The sequence below is a fragment of the Haliotis rubra genome, unplaced genomic scaffold (assembly GCF_003918875.1).
Source record: "Haliotis rubra isolate DU_JTF1 unplaced genomic scaffold, ASM391887v1 Scf797, whole genome shotgun sequence".
Lineage (NCBI taxonomy): Eukaryota > Metazoa > Mollusca > Gastropoda > Lepetellida > Haliotidae > Haliotis > Haliotis rubra.
The window spans coordinates 105305-129185 of NW_025767520.1; the positions used below are offsets into that span (position 1 = coordinate 105305).

Sequence of the window (23881 nt, forward strand, 5' to 3'; positions counted from 1 at the left end):
TGTATTTATGCCTAATATATTTTATTTAAAGGTACAGCTTACTAAAGGGAGGCTAAGGGAATAGCCGGTTGTTTTTGTTGATCAAGGGAGTAAACCACGCTGGTGTTTAGTTGCCACCCGTTAAAACAGAATTCTTGTCGCCACAGAATTTCTGTCGCATGAATGCGAAAGTGTAGCCTAAATTATTGCTATGGCAAAGGGAATTTAATTTCTGTGAAGGACGATGTGTCTGCACTATTCAAAAAAACTTTGTGAATAAGAAACTTTTCATCAGCTTTCTTGTTGATGATTAAACAATGTAAAGATAATGCCTTTGAAAAAATGCAAGCAAGTTTTTCGCTAATGGACCGTTGCATTCACATCGTACATGCTTCTCCATAAAAATCATCACCACCACCCTAGCCATATATCATGAACGGTCCCTAATTTGTGTTGCTTATAAATATGTTTTTAAATAGTCTTTAATTTAATTCATGATGCAGATGAAGTCAGGAATTCAGGAATTTTTTTTAATAAATGCAGATGAAGTGAGATCAAGCAGAACTGTTTGTAAGTGTGCAAGGGTCAGACTATATTTTTAACACATCAGGGCATGGAATTTCATCACAGCGATGGGTAAAACTGGAGTAAGACAAATCGATATTATTCACGCCGTGTGTGTGTGTGTGTGTGTGTGTGTGTGGTTAGATGGGTAACATAGAAATACAATCCAGAAAGCGGGACAGTTTTCTGCTCATTTTATCTGTGAAACTTTCATTTTGAACGTTATCATTATTATTTTACATTACTGAAATATACCTTTCTGTCGTGAGATGTTATAAAGTTGCTTTTTTTCCTTTTTAAAAATACTATGTTTAGTTTAATATTGGTGAATTAATTAATTCCTCTGTTTTACAAATGACTGGTGGACAGTCACATAGTCAAATCTATATCCTTAGTCAAGTAATTAAAACTTACTTAGTGACAGTTTCTTTCAGTAAATGACCCCTGAAGGTCCGGGTTAGAATGAACCTTCAGTAACCCATGCTTGTCGTAAGAGGCGACTAACGGGATCGGGTGGTTATGCTCGCTGACTTGGTTGAGAGATGTCATCGGTTCCCAAGTACGCAGATCGATGCTCATGCTGTTGATCACTGGATTGTCTGGTCCAGACTCGATTATTTACAGACCGCCGCCATATAGCTGGAATATTGCTGAGTGCGGCATAAAAACTCACACTCTTTCAGTAAATAGGGTTTACTTTTGTAAATTATGTCGCTGGGCTTAACCTTCAGCAGGGCGGTGGGGTAGCCTAGTGGTTAAAGCGTTGGCTCGTCACGCCGAAGACCCGGGTTCGATTCCCCACATGGGTACAATGTGTGATGCCTATTTCTGGTGTCCCCCGCCGTGATATTGCTGGAATGTTGCTAAAAGCGGCGTAAAACCAAACTCACTCACTCACTTACCTTCAGCAACATTCCCCAAACCCCTAGCTGCGAACACTGACGTTGGTTTAACTATTCGTTTGTTCGTGTGCATCAGTCCATGGATAAGATTTCATCATTATCGTAAATATCTCAACCTTAGATTTTAAAATTGCAATAACAGATGAAAGCCATATCGTTTGTCTGGTGAATGTGGAATATTTCAGGATTACTTTTTGAACATATGCATCCAGTGAACACGTGAACATGTAATAGTTGATTCTTTTACAGGCGCTTTGATGGATATTGTCGGGGCTGACATGAATTCTTTATAAGGCAACATGTGCAATCAAACAAAACCAATTATCAAATTGTTTTAATTAAGAAAACGACCAATGTTTGTTAAAGATATGTTATTTATTATTATGTAGCAACAAAAAGTTGGTGTTGTTCTTCGTCTTCTCGACCCGTGAAGGTCCGGGTTAGAATTGATCTTCAGTAACCCATGCTTGTCGTAAGAGGTGACTAAAGGGATCGGGTGGTCAGGCTTGCTGACTTGGTTGACATATGTCATCGTATCCCAATTGCGTGGATCGATGCGTATGGTGTTGATCACTGGATTGTCTGTTCCAGACTCGATTATTTACAGACCGCCGCCATATAGTTGGAATATTGCTGAGTGCGGCGTTAAATAACAAGCTAACCAACCAACCAACTTAACAAATAGGACAGTCAGATTCTATGACTTGGTCATCGTAGCCAATTGCGTACATCGATGCTCAGGATGTTGACCACTGGATTGTCTGGTCCAGACCCGAGGTTTTACAGAGTGCCGCCATATAGCTGGAATAGTGCTGCGAGCGGCGTTGAATAACAAACAAACAAAATTTGTGACTTGGTTGACACATGTCATCGTAGCCAATTGCGTAGATCGATGCTCGTGATGTTGATCACTGGATTGTCTGGTCCGCTGCAAAGACGGACTACTTTAATGTTACACAGGATGAATTTCATTTTTTACTTGTGTGTCCATTCTATTCTGTACACAGAAAACTGTACTTACCTAGTTATTACCATACATTTCAATCAAGATTAAAATTTAAACAACTTTTAACAACAACAAATGCACATCTATTGAAGTCAATAGCATTATTTCTAAAGCGTAACTTGCCTGTATGAAAATGAACTAATTACATTGTTTTTGTCTGTCCATCCGCACAATATTGCTCTTATAAGTTTGTACTCTTGGCCATGTGGCCTCAAATACTGAATAAACTTCTTCTTCTTCTTGTTGCACCATTAACTTTAATTAATTGCTTGACAATGAAAATGGCAAAGTGGGAGGACATCTGTTGTAATAACAACTCATGTATATATTCTCTCAATTTGTTTCTCATGTACCACTTGCTTGACAACGACATTAGAATCTACGTCGAAACGTCGCCTTTCACAATAAAAGAAGCTGTATCCATAAAAAGTGTCATCATTCTTCATCAACTCAACTTCTAAAATGCCCATCAAAGAAGTCACTATGTGGTATGCGCTAATTTAATGTTCGAGCCGTGGCCTCTGAATCTTCCTTTGTTAAATCGTCTCTTTAGTTCTTCGCGCTGTATTTTAAAAAGAAAAAGTAAAGAGTCGGCGAGTAAATTAAAATTATGGAATTGAACAATCCGGTATCAGTATGAAACGGAAAGAATATATATTGCAAGCATAACATTTTACACATATTAATCTGGAATACGAACATGTGCTGGTAACAATTGTTTTAATTTTTTAGATTCGTCGATGTAAATACCCTCTTGACGTGTATTTGCCACGGTTGTGAAATTTGGGTCGACAAATGAACAAAGAAACAAACGAATTATCTTATTTCTGACGCGAAACTGATAATTTCAAACTCATCATATTTCGGAAAGTCTGAGCCTTAGTACTGAACGCAAATAGACACGGAGACGTCGCTTCCATACTGAACGGAAATGGTGAATCGAACTGACAAGCGAACACCCAAACCATTAGGCTACCCCGCCACCCCAGTCAAACTTTAGAATTAACATCGTTTCCGTCTGTTTACATAATTAACAAATGTCAAATCAGCTTTCAGGTGTTGTCAATTTCACACAGGTGTCGCCAACATTGGACATCACGTGATGTCATGGTTACGATTTCAACCAATCGAGGCTCATTTCCGTTGCACGAGGTTTTAATACGCGTTAACTTCAGATGCCAAGAAGCAGACGTGAGCAAATTATACAGGTGCCCGTCAAATTAGCTCCAACAAATTGGTGAGAATTCGTTTCAAATATGACCATAGATGATTTTTTTCGTGTCTATACATGCATGCATGTGGGATGGACTATAGCGCTATATATACCCATATAATAAAAAGATACAGAAGATTATTATCCATATGGTGAAACATAACCAGTGTCATATATATCATATGTACACATGTGTACATATCACGTTTGCCTAGCAACCATTGTTTCTGTTTTTCGTCGTCTGTGACGTCACTTAAACAACTGAACAATGAACAGGGCAGTCACACTTGCTTACCGTATTTTACTGCACAAATGTTTATGAATAAAATGGATAATAAAAAAATTATTACGTCGTTCGGGCAATACAAAATTTCACACTCGTTTCGTATAAGTCGTTTCGTATATGACACACTTGCTCGTGTAATAATCTCTGTGTATTCACTATGAACTTCATTTTGATTTTTAGATTTGTGACGTCCGCTCGGCAAGGATATGCCGTGTGAGGGACCGTTCAAAAGTAATACCTTACTTTGTTCATATATTTAAGCCCCTCAGCCATAAATTATGAACGGTCCATAAGGTTTCCTGCAATGCGATTTTCTGCCCTTCCGTGTCCGTGGATGTTATAGTCCGTTTGGCTCAAAAGCGGACCGATGAATTGCAATCTAACTCGAAAACTAATAAACATAAAATACTCAATGAAACGCTGATCATAATCAAAACATCATACCCACTCTGTGAGTTTTTTTGCAGAATTTTTGTCCTAAAAATAAAAAAGTTGTTTAACAAACTATCATTAAAATATTGACGCAGTTCACTGTTTGTTACGAGGGAGGAGTGCAGAGAAAGGGACAGCCAGGTGTTCGAGAAGCACGTTCACAGACAATGATGCAGGTTAATGAATAAATAACTTTGTCTGTGAACGTGCTTACATGCATTCCAATAGTCTCGCTGACTGTGTAGGATGTAAACATGCCCTTTTGTCCCAGTGAGTGATATCCTGACGACCTCGGTGCCTGGACATGGGTTACACGCTACAACTGTCCGTTGTCATGTGGGCTCCATTCTGAGAAAGCCATGCTATATTGGACTTTCCCTGTGAAGAATGTTGTCAGTAGATATAGGGGGTGTATTTTACTTGTCAAAATATTCCGAGTAGCGGGAAAAGTATAACATTCCGCATGTATGGTGAAGTGTAAGAATGAGTTGCGGGTGCTGTCCACACCCAATGATACCCCAGTTACCGTAGAAAGGCATTTGAAGTTTGAGCTGAGGTCGTCAGGAAGCCTGATCACATGTGTTCATATATCTGCTCTTGGCAGTGGCACAGATCTAGAGAATGAATGTCTATTGTTTTCTAATGGTGCTTCTTAAGGACAGCAAACCCCATTTAACTAACCCTCCGTTTACGATGTAATATATGGGTAGATGGTAAAACTTCATATTCCCCGCAGAATCCTTCCAAACTGTTACCGTGTGCCGTATATATCGTCTATGTTATGCCCTCCTTATCTGAAATATAACAATCTCGTACCAGTGTCAGGAAAAGGTGCGTCATATCAAAAGCGGTTTAGTTTTCTAAGATACAAACAGACAAAAAAATATCAGCCAACAAAACTAGAAGACTCCCTCCAGTAATTACAGACGCTTTTTAATAAAGGCATTCAGAGGTCTCGTCCGTTGGGTAATATTTTAAATTAATTTTGTTTTCATAGGAAACACAATCACTTTCATGCTTTACTCATGAGTTACATCAAGATTGAAAGTATAATTAGAACATTATTTAAATACATACTATTCTTCTTTTCTTATAAAACAATGCCGCGGGTAGTAACTAAAGAACTGTTTTAAATAAACAGCACAAGCGCGGTTTCAGTAAATATACTTTTAAGGATGGTTTTGATTTATGTTTTAAACAATTTTCAAAAGAATGTTCCGTCAAACTCTAAATGTAGGAACACATTTTAACTGTGAGGAAATACAATTTGAATGTGCTTAAGTCAGAAGCATGCATACGCGTAGCTGTTTGCTAAGCCTAACCATCATGGGCCTTGTATTTGTTTCTGATGTGTTCTTGCGTACAACCACCTAGTTTTAAGGTTATTTTAGGTTTAGTCAATATATCTGCGATGTCACCATGATACTGTCACTACATGTACGACTCACTGTGATTTGTAGTGGCCACGCTGTCTACTAGTGCGACTGTTGATACATGATACGGAGCACAGGGGTGTGTCACGCTTAGAAACAGCGTTAGAAAGACATATAGGTATACAGACCCTACCCTAGTACTATATAAAAGGAAAGGGACGTAACGACGGAACCACCCCCTCCTCAATCTAAGTTAGATTTCGGCACGTAAACTATTTTTAAGGCCCCGTCGAGGCCTACGGATCAAAAGCGAGATGATTTCCTTACAAAATGAGCTATAAATGGTCACAATCGGATCATTATTTCAAAAGTTACACGCCACGACTCACCGAAAACAGCTACCTCAGCAATTCCAAGCCAAAATCATGGATCACCCAAGACAGTGAAAACTCACCTTTTAAATTCGTTTATTAATTCCAGCCACGTTGACAGCACCTATGAAGGGCTAGATTCGATCGGCAGCGCCATTCCACGGGTCTAAAAACTTATTGCAACATCTACAAATCATTTCCTGGACAGTAAGCAGACATTATCTCCAAAACCATCGGCAATCATACTCACTTGTCGGCTATAGATGGCCTTGACATTCAAGTGATCTGAGCAGATCCGCAGAAACGAAATTGGGCAATCCGATTGGTGGAAAGTATAATATACTGTAAGATTTTGACTGTTTGCTAATGGGCGCGAAAAATGAACTTTGCAATAATCCTATATTTTGGATGATGTACGGAACAGTAAATTGTTAAGAATAGTTTTAAAGGTTGAAAAAATGCATTCGATATTGATTCATTTTTAGGAAATCATATTTATAAATATTTAACCTCTAAAATTATTCTTACAAATTTACTACTCAGATCACTTGAATGTCAAGGCCATTTATAGCCGACAAGTGAGTATGATTGCCGATGGTTTTGGAGATAATGTCTGCTTACTGTCCAGGAAATGATTTGTAGATGTTGCAATAAGATTTTAGACCCGTGGAATGGCGCTGCCGATCGAATCTAGCCCTTCATAGGTGCTGTCAACGTGGCTGGAATTAATAAACGAATTTAAAAGGTGAGTTTTCACTGTCTTGGGTGATCCATGATTTTGGCTTGGAATTGCTGAGGTAGCTGTTTTCGGTGAGTCGTGGCGTGTAACTTTTGAAATAATGATCCGTTTGTGACCATTTATAGCTCATTTTGTAGGGAAATCATCTCGCTTTTGATCCGTAGGCCTCGACGGGGGCCTTAAAAATAGTTTACGTGCCGAAATCTAACTTAGATTGAGGAGGGGGTGGTTCCGTCGTTACGTCCCTTTCCTTTTTTATATAGTACTAGGGTAGGGTCTGTATACCTATATATCTTTCTAACGCCGTTTCTAAGCGTGACACGCCCCTGGGATACGGAGAACCCAGTGTTCCAGGAACGGCGGGAATAGTGCCATTTGATGGAAATGGTTAAAACCTCTCGGCAGTCTGCATCAATTTTGGGAAGCTTTGTTATCAAGATAAAAGATTTAGCTTTCTTTTATATATCGCCGCGCACAGCATTGTTCCAGCGGTCTGAAAATAAGCGAATCTGGACTAGACAACCCAGTGACTGGCTTCATGAGCATAGATCTTCGCCAAGTGGGTGATGACGTGGCAACCAAGTCAGAGAGCCTTAAGCTTGTCACCAGATCCCGTTAGACGCCTGTTACGACAAGCATGGGTTGCTGAAGACCAGTTCTAACCCGGATCTTCACTGGTGGAATACAGGGGTACTGCCACATAAAAAATTAAGACTGTTTGCGTCAGTTACATTTCAATTTTATTATCTTACATTACGACATTTTCATTACCGCATTAAACGATGAACATCACAAACTTATGACATAACGCATGCCATTAGAGCCTCGCGCCATAACTGCCCCGGGGGGCACTGCTGCACCAGCTTCCGTCCTAGGAGGCACTGTATATACTTCGTGGGGTCGGGATGAGCGTATATCCCAACCCCGTCAGGGTGCTGGCAGATGTCCGGATCTAGGGTCGTCGTTGGCGACGTCTGGATCTGCGCTCCAGTGGATTTGACACTAGCCGACGTAGCTGTCGTCGTTTTGGAGGAAAGAAGAAGGGAACTGACACAAGTGAGTTGGGTCTGATCCCAGACAAAGGAGCTCGGACAGAGCTGCACCCATGGGTTGCCCCATGTATCACACTGAATGAATCTGTCAGGTTTAGGGTGGGTGAAGTACAACAGTCCGTTCCTGATGTCGCGCGCAGTACAAGGGTTGGATATGTTCTCGCTCAGGATATGACGGCCTGGAAGCTCCGTGGCGGCTATGGCGGACCCACAGCCATGAGATATGACGTCATATTCTTCTCCTGGAGGACACTGGGTAATGTACATCTTCCCGCTCAGGTCACACTGAATAAACCTGGTTTTATCAAAAGGGTGGGTGAAGGACAGAGCGTGGCCATGGATGTTTTCCCTTGGGCAGGGGTTGGCAGGCAGACTGGTGTCTGAAAAACATTGGTACATATCTCTTTAGAATATGCACGGAAAGGAGAGTTTAACTTTCCATCCACCTTGAACCTGAAGAGTTCATATGAATTGAAAAGCGGGTTGTGTCATAACTGACGGAGAACATTTGCCTGTGTAAGGCATAATTAATAAAGCAAACTAGATTGGAATTCACTCGGATTTCACGTGTTGTTATGCATGCAAAACTATAGCAATGCTTGATAGTACATTGAAAACTGGCGTACGTACACATGCGCGCGCACGCACACACACACACACACACACACTATCCAGCATCCAGACACACACACACACACACACACACACACACACACACACACACACACACACACACACACATCTCACATTAGGTTGTAGAATCACATTCATTGTAGCCATACTTACCTTGTTCTGGTGTACAAAGCTGTTTCTGTACCTGCGGACAACCATCGGCCTTACTTTGACACCCATGTTTATCTGATTGCAGAAAAACACATCACACAAACAGCACTAGAAACTGACACATGTAGGTCTGAGAGTAAACGACGAATGAGTACTTAATCGATCTACGCACTCTGTGTGTCAACCAAGTCAGCGAGCCTGACCACCCGATCCTGTTAGTCGCCTCTTACGACAAGCATGGGTTACTGAAGACCAATTCTAACCCGGATCTTCTCGGGTCGTACTGAATAAGATATTGGTAAGTAACTCTGATATGGCATGAAATAAAGTACAGTAGGAGTGAGTGAGTGTGTGTGTGTGTGTGTGTATGGTTTTACGCCGCTGTTAGCAATATTCCAGCAATATCAGGGCGTGGGACACCAGGAATTGGCTTCACACATTGTACCACGGTCCACGTGGGAATCGAACCCAGACCTTCGTCCTTACGCGCGAACGCTTTATCAGCAGGCTACCCCACCGCCCACAGTGCAGTAGAAACACTAGTCGAAATGTTCAACTCATTTACACTGTCACAGTAAAACCTGGCTTACAGAGCAGTGATGTGATCTGAATGGCGTTATACCATATTGTATGTAGTTGAATCCGCTATGTAACTTCACGTTTTATAAAGTAACTGTTATTAAGTGAGTGAGTTTAGTTTTACGCCGCAATATTCCAGCCATATGGCGGCGGTCTGTAAATAATAGAGTCTGGACCAGACAGTCAAGTGATCAACAGCATGAGCATCGATTTGCGCTATTTGGAACCGATGACATGTGTCAACGAAGACAGCGAGCCGGACCAACCGATCCCGTTAGTCGCCTCTTACGACAAGCATGGGTTACTGAAGGTCAATATTCAAACCCGGACCTTCACGGGTCTGTTATTAAAACATTATTTGTAACGCATCCTTACTGGCAGTTGTGTACATTTGCCTGACTCTCTTTTGGTTTTAATCTTATAACTACCGTCTATATTTCGGATTTCTGTATATTCAACTCTAACAAACATGGGTTCGAATCCCCACATGGGTACAATGAGTGAAGCCCATTTCTGGTGTCCTCCGACGTGACATTGCTGGAATATTGCTAAAAGCGGCGTAAAACCAATCTCAGTCAGTCAGTCAGCTAACAAACATTGAAGCAAATACCGTTGCGTTCAGGCAGGGACCAAGTTTTACTTCGACATAACCGTTTGTTCGACACAGCGGTTTATGACACTGTATTAATATTGATAGTATAAATAATGTATGGGGCTACTTTCTACCTGGTGACACTGAGACTTCAGGAAAACTCGTCGGCATAGAGTCGTTGAAACCACTGTCAACTTGGTTCCTCACAGCCAGGGTGAAGTCAGCAGACGGACACGACGCCATCTTGGAGGTGGCGAGATTCAGCGCCTCTACAGTCAGGTAGAATGATTGGTTGTGTTGGAGGAGGAGTTGCTTTTGACGAGGCCCAGTGACCATGTAGGAGAAGTCGTTGAAAGCCTCACTAGGTCGTGGGCTGCTGTAGGAGCCGTATACGCGGACGACTCCGCAGTCGACAGTCACCTTACGAAAGAAACAAGTGAAAGTTATAGTCTTACGTAGTATTTACAGGGCATTTGACTCATCTTGTCAGCTTATATCACTTCTGATTAAGTGACCTAACAAAGTTGATAATTTCAATGACGATTGCTCGGTTTGCCATTGTGACGGTGGGGTGGCCTAGTGGTTAACGCGTTCACACGTCACGCCGACGATCCGCGTTCGATTCCCTACATGGGTGCAACATGCGTGAAGCCTACACCATGAACACCAGACGGCACTACCCGAGAGGCAACATGGCGGATGAACTGTCATATTTAGTGACTTGGTATATAAATCTGTGAAGGTCCGGGTTATAATAGGTCTCCGGTAACCCATGCTTGTTGTAAGAGGCGACCAACAGGATCGGGTGGTCAGGCTCGCTGACTGGTTGACAAATGTCATCGTATCCCAGTTGCGGAGATCGATGCTCATGCTGTTGATCACTGGATGTTCTGGTCCAGACTCGATTATTTACATACTTCCTCCATTTAGCTGAACTATTGCTGAGTACGGCGTTAAGCAACAAACAGTGAGAGTAAAACCTGTAAGTAGTTGCTGGTGTCGCTGCAGTTGTTCATGTCGTCTCTCTTCAGATAGAAGTGTTTCTTGAGTCCCTGGTCAGGCAGGCTTGACCGCACGATCTCCGTCGTCGTGTTGCAGTGCAACACCCGCACAGCCGGAGCTGCAACAACACAACACATGTACCCATGACATGAGTCGGGAAATAAACATATAATGCAGGTTCATATTGTTGTAAGAGGTAGAAAATAAACATATAATACAGGTTCATATTGTTGTAAGAGGTAGAAAATAAACATATAATACAGGTTCATATTGTTGTAAAAGGTAGAAAACGAACATATTGAGTAGAATTTATGCTGTGCCGTGTTTACTCACGGCGAAGAAAACCAAAACTTGGTATTCAGAGAATCCTAAACGATGTCCGGTGTAATTCAATGATCGAAATAGCGGCCTGCCCGCCTGCCCGAGGCTGGCAGCTTTTGTGTCGGGCTGCCTGAAAAAAATCTCCACAAGCCCAAATGTCTGGCAGATATTTTTAAATACATCCCTTTTGGAAGCTTCGTATGAATAACACGCGAGAAGATACATTTGAGGCGGGTATCGCTCTAAAATTTCATAATCAAAGTTTTTCTAAAAACATATAATTTTGATGATGTAAACCGATAAGGGGAATTGCAAAATTAACAGTCTCTTTTCAAATGTCACAGGCTGAGGATGTCTGAGTATTTAATTTCATGCTTGTTGTTTTTAATTTTCTGAATTAATTCACATTTGAAACAATGATAAATGCAATTTATGAGTCAAAAGTGCGGGCAGGCAACTTTCAAGATGGGAAGGCAACATTTATTGGTCACCTGCCCGACTGTATGGTTGAGTTTGCAAATTATTTCGATCACTGGGTGTAATAGATACCAATACCATTCACGAGTTATATAATATGGTATTACACAAGACATCGTTTAGTATTTTATTTATTACTCACCCAACATTAGCAAAATAATATGTCAGAATGCAACTTACAGAACGAGTGCATTACGCCATCGTAACGGAGATCACGCGTGTAAATGTATTTCATGTATGATTGTCAACATTAGTGTATTTAATTTGATTTGTAAAGATAAACAAGGGGGTATGAAAAAGGGACAAAATGGCTTCAATCAACATGTTTTTTTAATATATATGCTATTACACGCAACGGTACTAAACGCTGATCATACTCAAAACATCAGACCAACTCTGTGATTTATTTTGCAGAATTTATGTCCCAAAAAATAACAAATTATCATTAAAATTTAGATACAGTTCAAAGAGAGGAACAGCCAGGTGTGCGAGAAAGGATGGAGGCGGCACAGCACAGGTAAATGAATCAATAACTTTGTCGGCACTTGTGCTCCAGTCTAAGTAAACTTAGGCTCAGTATTATTCGTTACACTGCTATACTGATACTGAGCCTAAGTTTACTTAGACTGCTTGTGCACGTGCTTCACGTACACCTGGCTTAGTTTGTTAAACAAGTTTTTATATTTATTTTTAGGACATAAATTCTACAAACAAAATCACAGATTTGGTCTGATGTTTTCATTATGATCAGCGTTCCATTAAGTATAATATACTAATAAAAAAAGAAACGCATAACGAACTGTTGTATTTTCAAACATGTATAACTCGTCCACAAATAGACTTTAGTTCATGAATTTTTAAATTAGTTTAGAAGAAAATAATGTCTATACAACCAAGTGGATAATTTTAAATAACAGAGACGTTGAGCGCGATGGTGACGACGTAGCAGGGTCCCGACGTCGGGTCTCCTGGATCTCAGTCCAATCTCTCTCTACCTGTTCCGTACAGTTTGACCGGATATACTCCGAAGTCCAGGCACCCTGGCTGCTGTGCTCTCGGTGTCGGCCCGGGAAAGCGAAATTTCAATATTCCCTATTCCCGGTAAAGCGAAAATCAAAGTTGTGCTAGAAGTTTCGCGAAAGCGAATTGCTATGAAAACATCGGATTACCGTACTTCAGATTAGCGCGCGGCCCCAATACTCGATCTGTGAGCCTCTTAACTGAGATGAAATGTCAATGTCATGTGTCCAAGTATCACACCTGCCTGTCTGTGCAATTACATAATGTGACAGAGACCGAACTCGGGCCATAAATCAATGCGTTTTGTTTATGGTGTATAGCCTGATAGCTGTTAAGTTCAAATTGCATGTGGTCTGTGATCGAAGTTGTGGATTGAATACTGTCATTAGCAGACAGGCAGGCAGACACACAGGTGTCAATAAAACAGACATTGAGTTTTGTCTGTGACAACGACATATCTGTATCACAGTTAGAAATTGTGTCAACGCTAAATAATGACATTGCTTTTAAATATCGAACTGAGAAAGTGACGCGGTAAGAAGAACGTGTGGTGAAATAGACAAATGAAATTATATAAACAGTTAAATCGGTAATCTACTGTCATAACATATAAAAAGCTCGCGCCTGTGAAATATCAACAAAACATTAGATAAATAGCATACATCAAAGCCTTCACCGAGTATTCACCGCCAGCGAAGGTTTTCTGTCTTGAAATGTCGAACGCCTCACTGGTTGACACATAGCTGAGTAGATCTAGATCCGAACAAGGTTCTTTTATGTAATTATTTACTATTTGTTTTGATTAGACTATTCCTGCTCACGACCTTATATAATTCGGACATCTCGCATCCAAGCACAGGCCCTCGTGTCTTTGCGAGGATTAAAGATTTTATAAAATATATACAAAAATCTGAGATGACCCCCCACTCGAAATGCTTCACAATACAATGCATCATGGTGTATCATCTCAAAAACAACATTTTACACGAGGGCCTGTGCTTCTAAGCTGCGCGAACCTATTTCACTGCGCATGTGCTATGAGCGCAGCCCAGCGCAGCGCAGCACAGCTGTTGAAACCACTTTTCACCCGAAGCGCTGGGGTGAATTTAGTGAATCGTTTGAACTCTGATTTCGCGGGGTTTTTTTCATCGCGTTATATTTCAACTTCATAAGTTGAATTTGCATTTTGGATGATTTGTATCTGTAAGTCCATACCGAAAGGTATCAGAATCTGCAAAGTTGTGTTTTACGTTGCATGTGACCTTTACGTTTATAGAATTAAATGAATATACTCAATGTTATATACCCTCACAGGATCCCTGCAGAATGTCGTACACGATGTCGCTAATGTGAGCGAACGTGGGCAGCACATACACGTGGTTACACGTGGGGACCGACGCCAGTGCGTTCAGCACACGGGTGTTGACTGCCCCGATCCCGACGGTGAAGACCGTGATCCCGGCTCTGTGAGCGTCTTGGCCGACAGCAATGGTGGCGTTAGAGCTCTTCGACCTGTGTTAGAATAACAGACTGAAACAAATTACCAGTCCTAATATAAAAAATTCGGGCACAGTTGTGGTCTTTAGCAGCAGTGATCATGTGACCTTTGCCCACTGTATACCCATAAGTGGGTGAGTGAATAACGTTTTATGCAATATTTTAGCTTCACACATTGTCCCTATGCTGGGAATCGAACTTGTGTCTTCGACGTGATGAGCGAACGCGTAACCACTAGGCTAACCCTCTCTACACCCAACAAACGTGTGGTGGACATCATGACATCATCGTGAAATCGCAACAACTGCATCGTTCCTCATGCTATCATCCACTGGTTTGGTTGTGATGGGGCCCGCTGTCATATTCCTGGAATATTGCTAAAAGCGGTGTAAAACCCAACTCATTCACTCAACTGGTTTGTTAGTTTCCGATACTAACATGCAGTGATATTGCTCATTCGCTGATTCAGCATTCAGAACATCAGTTCATCATATCTGGGTGACTTTTCGCCCCATGAACAGAGATCTTAATTTCTAATGACGCCACAAATACATGCAGAGTTGTTCGTCTTCCGCGTGCCAGAATCCTTAGAGCATAAATACGAATACTAGTGCTGGGAAATTGGTTGAAATCTCACAATTGATGATTGGTTCATTACCAACGAGCAATCATTAAAAAATGGTTGGCGTCATTTTCAGATTGTTCTATTCAGGTTGTTATTTCAGAAAATTATAACGTGGTTCTCTGTTGTTGTTTTTATATTTAGAAACTGTGCAAATTGCATTTGCAAACTTCACATCTGATGTAAAACGATGCAACTTGCTAATATATCATGGACATAAACTTCCTGGAGTCTTCAAGAATAAGCAGTCATGACTTTTCAGAAAGTGAAATGAGTTTTCTAAGATTTAAACATGTTTTCAAGCCCTGACAACTTCTAAGATATGTTGCATCGTCAAGTGTTTTAAACACAAAAACAGTAGTGACAAAATCGTTTGCGTTCGATTATGAGAAAATGTGATTGATTGCTTGGTCGTTTGGTCACTGCGACCAATCTTCGATTATTTCAAATAATCGGAACACCACTAGCGAATACCACCTGATTCTTGGTTCGTCAGTACCATAATCGCCCCCTATGATCGACTTGCGCCTGCGAAACGAATCACTTCGGGCCTTCCTGCCTCTTTCGGCTGACACGCCGTCATATCAGCGAAATACTTTTCAAAGCGTGTTCATCATTCTCCCTCGCTTTACCTTCCGTCTGTTATGAGAATGGCGATCTTAGACGCCTCCCGCCTGGCGCCATGTGAAGCACTGAAAACGTCATGGATGGTGACATTGATGGCTTCAGCGGTGTTGGAACCGCCGGGAATGTAGACCATGTTGTCGAGGTAGCTGCTGACCTGTGCGGCCGTGTGGTAGCGATCCAGGTGGAACTCCACCATGGCGAAACTGCTGTACTTGACCACGGCGATCCTGGTGCCCGGACTTGATTGGAAGAGAGTTGTGACGGCGTCCTTGACGAAGTCCAACGTCCTGTAGAAGTCGATGCTGTCGATGCTGCTTGAACTGTCCAGCACGAATGCCACGTCCAGCTGGGTACTGGAGCACACTATAAGTACCCAATACTGTAGTACAGAGTAACCCCTTGTAAACAAGGCAGTAGCCGTCCTGGCAGATGCCAAAATGGACAGAATGTAAAATATGCACAATATCAATGTTCACTAAACGAGGACTACTTCATTAAAAGTATTCAAATATGACATATGGTATACATACCCAATGCAGCACATGCAGGTCTAGAATGTGTGGCAAGTCTAGATCACCTCAGTTTCAGGAAAACGATGAAAGTCTGAGGTCATTTTGATTGTATTTTATTTTAACTTAAAAACCCTTTTCTGTAAAATATGTTCATGTCAGAGACTAGATGTCAGTCTAATATGACACTAGCATGTTGCGATTAACACTGTTGAGTTTATTTAAATGACTGTTTGTTAAAAGATCTGTACATCTCGCCCTGAATACAAAAGTGGGGTAAATTTACTTTAACCGGTACCACTAAACGTATTTTCTGCGCATGATCGGAAGGAAGCTACTATATGTACTAGTATACATTTGAGTGAGTGAGTCTAGTTTTACGCCGCTTTTAGCAATATTCCAGCAATATCCCGGCGGGGGACACCAGAAATGGGCTTCACACATTTTGCCCATGTAGGGAATCGAACCCGGGTCTTCTGCGTGACGAGCGAACGCTTTAACCACTAGGCTACCCCACCGCCCCAGTATACATTTGATCTAAGTACAGCACAACAAGCCACTATGAAGTGTTAGAAACCTTTCAAAATTTCCCACTCGACCACATGACCAGTGCGTGGACAATGATTAGTGGTCCTGTCTGTACATCACTGGCCCAAAATACCATTCGTACATCTACTTTAACTTTAAGTTACTTCGACTTGCGAGTATTACTTTATTTGAATCCTATACGATCTCACTGTTTAATTTAAAGACAATTTTAATTATTTGATGGGGAGAAACTCACTTTCCACCAAGGCTACTTATCATTTAGTTGTCCTGTTGAATTTTCACTAGTCAGGGGCCACAGGACCAGCGTAAATTTCGGACACTGCTACATCCGTGATCCATCCCATTAGTCAGCTACTATTCGTAAATTCAAAGGAACTGGTTCGGTGATAGGACGGGGACATCCGTATCGTACTGTGAAGATCGAAAACTCAGATCATAACATCGATCACTGTATTATCCGGTCCACACTCGGATTATTTACCGACCACCTACGCTTAGAAGGACCATTGCTGATTGCGGCGTTAAACAACATACAAAAATATAACTAGCAGGGTGACCATATCCCCGAGCATGCAGTAACCGTAACACTGCAGTGAAGGTGAGTTACATTAGGTATGAGTTACACTGTGTTGGCTGTCTTTGCTCACAAACCGCCTCCGTGGTGTAGTGGTTAGAGCGTCCGCTGTATATAATGGAGTCTGGACCTAGTGATGGATATTGTGAGCAAAGGTGAGGTGAGGTGAAATTGGGTTTTACGTCGTGCTTGAGAATATTTCGCTCATATGACGACGTGCATGCGTGTGTATCTGTAAGTGCGGCTGCTTGTACTAGCCCAGACTGAAGCTGTTTTTATAGTGCTAGCCCACTGAGATACCATGTCGCAGTGAAGCATGAATACCCCACTCAGACACAGTATACTGACTCCGAGCCGACCAGTCCTTGTTGTACCCATTAATGCCGAGCGCCAGGCAGGGACCAACAAGTACCATATTTTAACGTCTTTTGGTATGACGCGGTCGGGGGTCGAACCCGCGACCTTCCGCTCTCCGGGAGGACGCTCTAACCACTACACCACGGAGGCGGTCAGCCATCAAGGAACGCCAAAGGCTGCTAAAATATACTCAAGGCAATAAGGTGTGCGTTTTTAGTGGTCACTGCAGGTAGTGACGTGAAAATGAGACTTAACATTTCTGCTACTGCAATATACCCAACAATGTCACTTGAAATCAAAGTCGTGCGAATAGCATTGTTGCCAATAACATTGTCATCGAAGAGCGTAAACGTCTCAACATACCCATTTTCATTCCGCGTTAAAGTACGATAAACTACTAGTATGTATTGTTTCCCAATATTCATGCAAGCATGGTTTAGTAATTGGTTTCAGAATAAACTCAAACATTTGGGTATCCCAAGGGAAGAGGAATAGCAATCCCGTAAAAGGCGAATCTCGGGGCACTACCGTGTATTCTCTAATAAATGTTTGTTTTGCGAGATACATTTAATTAAGTGACTATGTCTTCAAGACTTTTAGTATAACTCGATGAATATATTTAATTATCAAATTCTCCTGTCCAAACTAAACAATCAAACACAAGCAGAGACGAGGGTGCCATTATCATCGTTGCTTCGGTCCGGAAGTACGTTTACTTGAAAGCAAACATAATTAACCGTATGATTTTATTGATAACTGGACATATACATGTATAATAACTTTGTGGAAACCGACTGTTTGGTTTACAATAAAGGTATTCAGAGCAAGTAATGACCTCACTGGTTGTCTGTAACATGTGGCCTTGCTCCAAGGCTGTGCTGATATGCTAAGCCTATGAATGTATAGTAATTCTATCCTTTAAAGAGGCAAGTCTAGATGCCAGTCTGTTAGAGAGACCATGTGTTAAATGTATTTATTCTTTTGAGAAATTATCATTTAAGCTATCAATTATTACCGTAGAGATTTGTGCAAGTCTAAATTGTCAGTTAAAAATTCCATTTTTGAAAGCTGGAATATTGGAAGCCCGGCGTTAAACGGCAAAAAAGACAGTCAGCCATTTTGCTGTGAACACCTCGAAACAGCATGTAAAGACGGACAAACAGTGAGTGAGTAAATATGGTTTTACGCCGCTTAAGCAATATTCAGGCAATATCACGGTGGTGGACACCGGAAATGGGCTTCACAGATTGTACCAATGTGGGGAATCGAACCCGGATCTTCGACGTGACGAGCGAACGGTTTTGCAACCACTGGGCTACCCCACCGTCCCTGGACATACAGGAAGAAGAAATTAGATGTTCTTGCCCTCTTAAACTTCTGTTCACTGACTGTTCATCTCGAATAAGGAATGAAAACAAACGGACATTTTACCATATGCTGTGGAAGGAATGTAAGATTAGCTCTGCTGAATTTAAAAAAAGAGAGTGTGAAAGCCCACCGGCCGGGATCATTTCAGATCAGCATAGTTCCTTTAACAACAAGATGTGAATTGCTATGGCTAAGAGTATGACCACAGTTACGTTGCGTTTGTACATCTGCAAATAATCCACCAGTCGTCTCATTCACATTGATAAAAATATAGTTATGCAATAAATCTATTTATGAAGTATATTTACTCACGTGAGCAAAAGCATATTTACATTGTGTTCACATGATGTTCATGTCATGACGAAGTAAACTTCATTTTGTAATAAAATCCAGTCATCTTAAATTATTTGAGAAAATGTGGCTAACCGGGTTAGTGTGTGAGTGAGTGAGTTTAGTTTTACGCCGTACTCCAGTTGTCTGACAACGGTCTCTAAATAATCGAGTCTGGACCACATAATCCAGTGATCAACAGCATGAGAATCGATCTTGCAATTGGGATACGATGACATAGACATGTGTCAACCAGGTCAGCGAGCCTAACCACGTGCACTCAATCCCGTTATGCGCCTCTTACGACAAGCATAGGTTCCTGAAGACCAATTTTAACCCGTATTAGTCTTTGGATGAGGAAAGATGTATATAGGGGACAGAATATTTTCGGCGCTGGTGGAACGAAATTGTCAAAATGACATTGAATATTAATTCTGAATGGAAAATTTTCTCATGACAATAGAAACATTTATGTTTAATGTAAAAGTCTCAATGTGATTGATGCTAAAGTCACGGCAATCTTACTATTGATAATCAGTTGTCGAATAGTTCTGAGTGAGTATGGTTTTACGCCGCTTTTAGCAATATTCCAGAAATATCACGGCGGGAGACACCATAAACGGGCTCCACACATTGTACACAGTGAGCAAGTAAGTAAGTAAGTATTTTATTTTCGTGTCTCGCGGTATACAAACATATGGACATACAGACAGGACAAATTAAGATATACATCACCCGGCCAGTAGGTCAGTGAGACACATGTGGGCAATCAAACCCGGGCCTTCGGCGTGACGAGCCAAAGCTTTAAAGGCTATCCCACCGCTCCCGAATGAGTCTGAATTATAATATATATGGTAGAAGAACGGATTGTGGAGTGAAGAATTGTAATGATGTATTTATAGATTCATACTAAATTGTTTTGCCATGGGCAAATTGCCTGCCTATGACTATCTTGCCTTATTCTTCAGACACGATTGCAAGGAGACCAGCCAGTGATTGACAACAGAGCTTATGTCGATAGAATGGAGTTTTACCGTTAGGCATGTCGTGCACTGTGTCCACGTAGCTGTAGGGTAGTATGCCGTCATGGAAGCCGTCCTTCCAGAAGACCTGCTGCCCTGTGAGGTCGGGGGGCACCCCGCCCGGCCCAACCGTCAGCAGCGTGTACAGAGAGGCAGCCAGGGCTGAGTAGAGCGGCTTCAGAAGGGCGCGCCATGGCACCCGCTTCCAGTCGATGGAGAACTCGCGAAGGATGTCCAAACATTTGGGGAACAAACGGCCTGTGCAGTTAGTTGTAGCGAGGAACTTGGGCTCGTCTATCTGAAAGTTATTCAAAATCGATTATGAAAATGTTTATAGTGAACGACCCATGCACAGATATAGATATGTCCAATAAGATATAGGGCTGTGCAATATTACCGGTAAACCGATATATACCGGTACAGTATCTCGCAATACGATTTTCCCGATATGGTTCAGATTCTGCAATATATTGGGTCATCCGTAGTGAATTATCTTCCCTTGATTTCCATAGCAACAAAATGTGCTCTAAAAGTGCCAAATATACTTTTGTTTCTTTTCTGTTTCGTGTAACATTGTACAAGTTGAAGTGTCTTTATAAGTGGCTCCCAAAGTGCCAAATATTCTACCAAATGTTTTAAGTTTTGGGGTTTGAATGGTTTCATATGTGACGTTTTGCAGGAATTAAGTGGCCTCAAATGGACCAATCTTTTAAGAAAACCAAGAGTAATGGATATCAACTTCTTGTTGTGAATACCACAACGTTTCGGAGTGTATGCTTGCTCCTTCATCAGGTAATGAATGTTCACAATAAAGAAGTTGACATCCATAAATTTTGCTTTTCTCATGCATTCCACTTCTAAATGCCCTTCAAAGATTTAACCAATCTTTTATTTGGAGTTATAAGTAGAGCTACTGGCCCTGAGTGACCATTTCACAATTCACATTATTTATTATTTTTATTTTGTTTCCTAATGGGGCATATGTTATCAATTAACTAAGTTTTATACATTTTGTAGGACTGTATAATGACATTCTAGTCAAGGATCTTAGTTATTGGAGGTCACATGAGATTTTAAGCTCAAGTAGTTTACCTAAATCATGTTTTTGTTTCATTTTACAACCGTTCATATTAACACATGTTTATATTGGAGTTGAATCTGAATGAATCACTGACAAACAGTGACAATAATTACATACTGCATTGAAATGCATTCTGTTGAAGCAAACAGCACTGACCATGAAAATCATGTTATACTATTACCTTTATCATTATGTTCGCAAAACCTTGTTCCACATTAAGGCTCTATATCATTTATCTGTACACCACTGGCATACACCTATACACAATGGGGACAGGGAGCCTGAAAGTATGGTGTAACAGCAACTGAGAAGATGATGTCGCACACAGAGAGCTATTATGAATTTTTGATGTTCGCACTTGGACAGAAACCTTGCAGTCAATATATCACAATATGTATTGCAATATCTCTTGAATTATTATCTCTGCAATATACCCAATATCCAGCCCCAATGAGATGCTTGGCACAATGTTTTGGCAAAGTTAATACTTAAGTGATTTGCACACGGGGTGAGATACGTTATATCTGACGAGAAACAATTATTTTGTTATGTATTTTATTGCTATCTATTATTTATTTTACTACTATTTATTTATCACGGTCTTCCTTGGTCGTGCCTTGGGTCAGGTCCATTCGATTTTATATAGATACACAGAATTACTATCCACATACATAAAGTGGTTTCGCTTGCTTTAATTGCGTATTGTCCTCTAACATGTGACGATTGGTGGGCGTGGCACGATCACGAGGTATCGGAGCTACCCGGCTGAAGACTGCGAAACACCAATAATATAAAGTCGAATACCCGTTCAAATGTATTGCCGTTGAATAACAATAGGTACTTGCTTTTCCCGTTCGTGTAGATATGACTGACTGACTGACTGACTGAGTTTGGTTTTACGCCGCTTTTAGCAATATTCCAGCAACATCACGGCGGGGGACACCAGAAATGGGCTTCACACATTTTACCCATGCGGGGAATCGAACCCGGGTCTTCGGGTGACTAGGGAACGCTTTAACCACTAGGCTACCCCACCGTCCCGGTTTACGAACGATACCCAAACACGATGAATTATCTCTTAAAACAGTTGGGAACAGTTTTATGACAAGGGAGTACTGTAGATACAAATGTCTTGTTTTGGTTACTGCCAAAGATCTTTCACATTAAAGATACTACAGTCCTGAGCACTACACCAATGTCGTACTGGTTTTGTATTAAGAAGGGTGTCCATATACAAAGTAACTTCATCTGTATGGTGATCGAAACTCCAGGGCCTAGATTTTCGAAGCTCTCTTAGCGCTAAGATAGTCGCAAGTTAATGTTAGTGTATGGCAGTTACGACTATCTTAACGCTAAGAGAGCTTCGAAAATCTAGGCCCTGTACATTAACATTGACTTACGACAGTCTTAGTACTAAGATCGCTTTGTACTACGACAACTGGGTGTCCATATACAAAGCGACTTCATCGCTAAGGTGATCGAAACTCCAGTACCTTAACATTGACATGACAGCCGTTTCACTAAGGCTGGTTTGTACAATGACAACTTGCGGTCTTCTATTTTATCCCTGTTCAGGTGGATGATAACTGACAAGTGTACATTTGTCATAACACCATTGTTTGCCTCACCTGCCAGATTCCACCATAGTAGCCCGGTCTATACGTCTTCGGGTCTGTTCCATCTGCGCTCTCCACGTAGGCCAGGCGTCGTAAGAACAAGTTATCTCGACGGAAGATGCACGCATTACGTATACGATCTACCACGGTAGTTACGACCTCGCTACCACGTGCGCCATCGTAAAGTGCTTGATCTGCACGCACACTTTCGCCCACGTAGAGAAAGAAGAGAATCAGCCTGGTGTACATTACCAACGTGTAGTTTAAATTAACTGTCGAAGACATACGAATTCTCTATCTTAACTCGCTTAAACGAGCTTGTCAATGTATAAGGTGTAAGATTTCTACATTTCTTATCAATGACGTCACATGCATAGCTCATGGGCAATTGAGGGGCTTGTTGATAAATATACCCGACAGTCTTGTGTGAAGGGTCCTTTACCGCCCCTCCTCGGCTAATGGACAAGGCGCGTGACCTTTGAACTGGAAGGTACGTGATTCGAATGATATCATGTTGAAACGACAAATAGCTTTTGTCATGGAAAAACAATATATATGAAGCAATCATTTTAGATTTCTTGCGTTATATAAATATATATTTAGTAAGAAAATTAATTGACTGATACGATTACAGAGGACTATTTCATTTAAAAATATATCCTAAACAGAGCTGTTTAAATTACTTAAAATTAGTTCAGTGGATTACGGATGTTTCCTTTAACTGGGGTTCCTTATCTACTCTGGTTAAATTCACCCATTAAGTCTGCGTGTTATCGAATACATTACAACTATTTCAGTTTTTCAGAATGCACAACCGGTGATTTTCCGCTGGCTGCCTGAAAGGGGTTAAGTTATGTTTAGTTTCAGGTCAAACTTTCAGGAAGGAGAGCTCTTAAACCTGTGTTCTTCTTTAGTTTACAAAAAATTCATGATTGGGCGGAACTTCTGCGACCACGTGACATCTGTTTCGAATGTACTGATTTGCACCTCTAGTGTCACGTGATCACATGAGCTCATCCAACTGTTCGGCTAAAAACA

General features: G+C 41.2%; 1 protein-coding gene across 1 annotated transcript; it reads right to left on the minus strand.

Annotated features, from left to right (window-relative positions):
- Positions 1-7657: 7657 nt before the first annotated feature.
- LOC124261341 lies at positions 7658-23161 on the minus strand. The gene is made up of 8 exons (XM_046695650.1): positions 22856-23161; positions 20159-20444; positions 15443-15800; positions 13998-14203; positions 10852-10991; positions 10006-10291; positions 8704-8775; positions 7658-8297 (listed from the first exon to the last, which is right to left on the minus strand). The coding sequence occupies exons 1-8, from the start codon at positions 23126-23128 to the stop codon at positions 7663-7665; spliced, it is 2256 nt and encodes a 751-aa protein (XP_046551606.1). The 5' UTR covers positions 23129-23161; the 3' UTR covers positions 7658-7662.
- Positions 23162-23881: the final 720 nt, after the last annotated feature.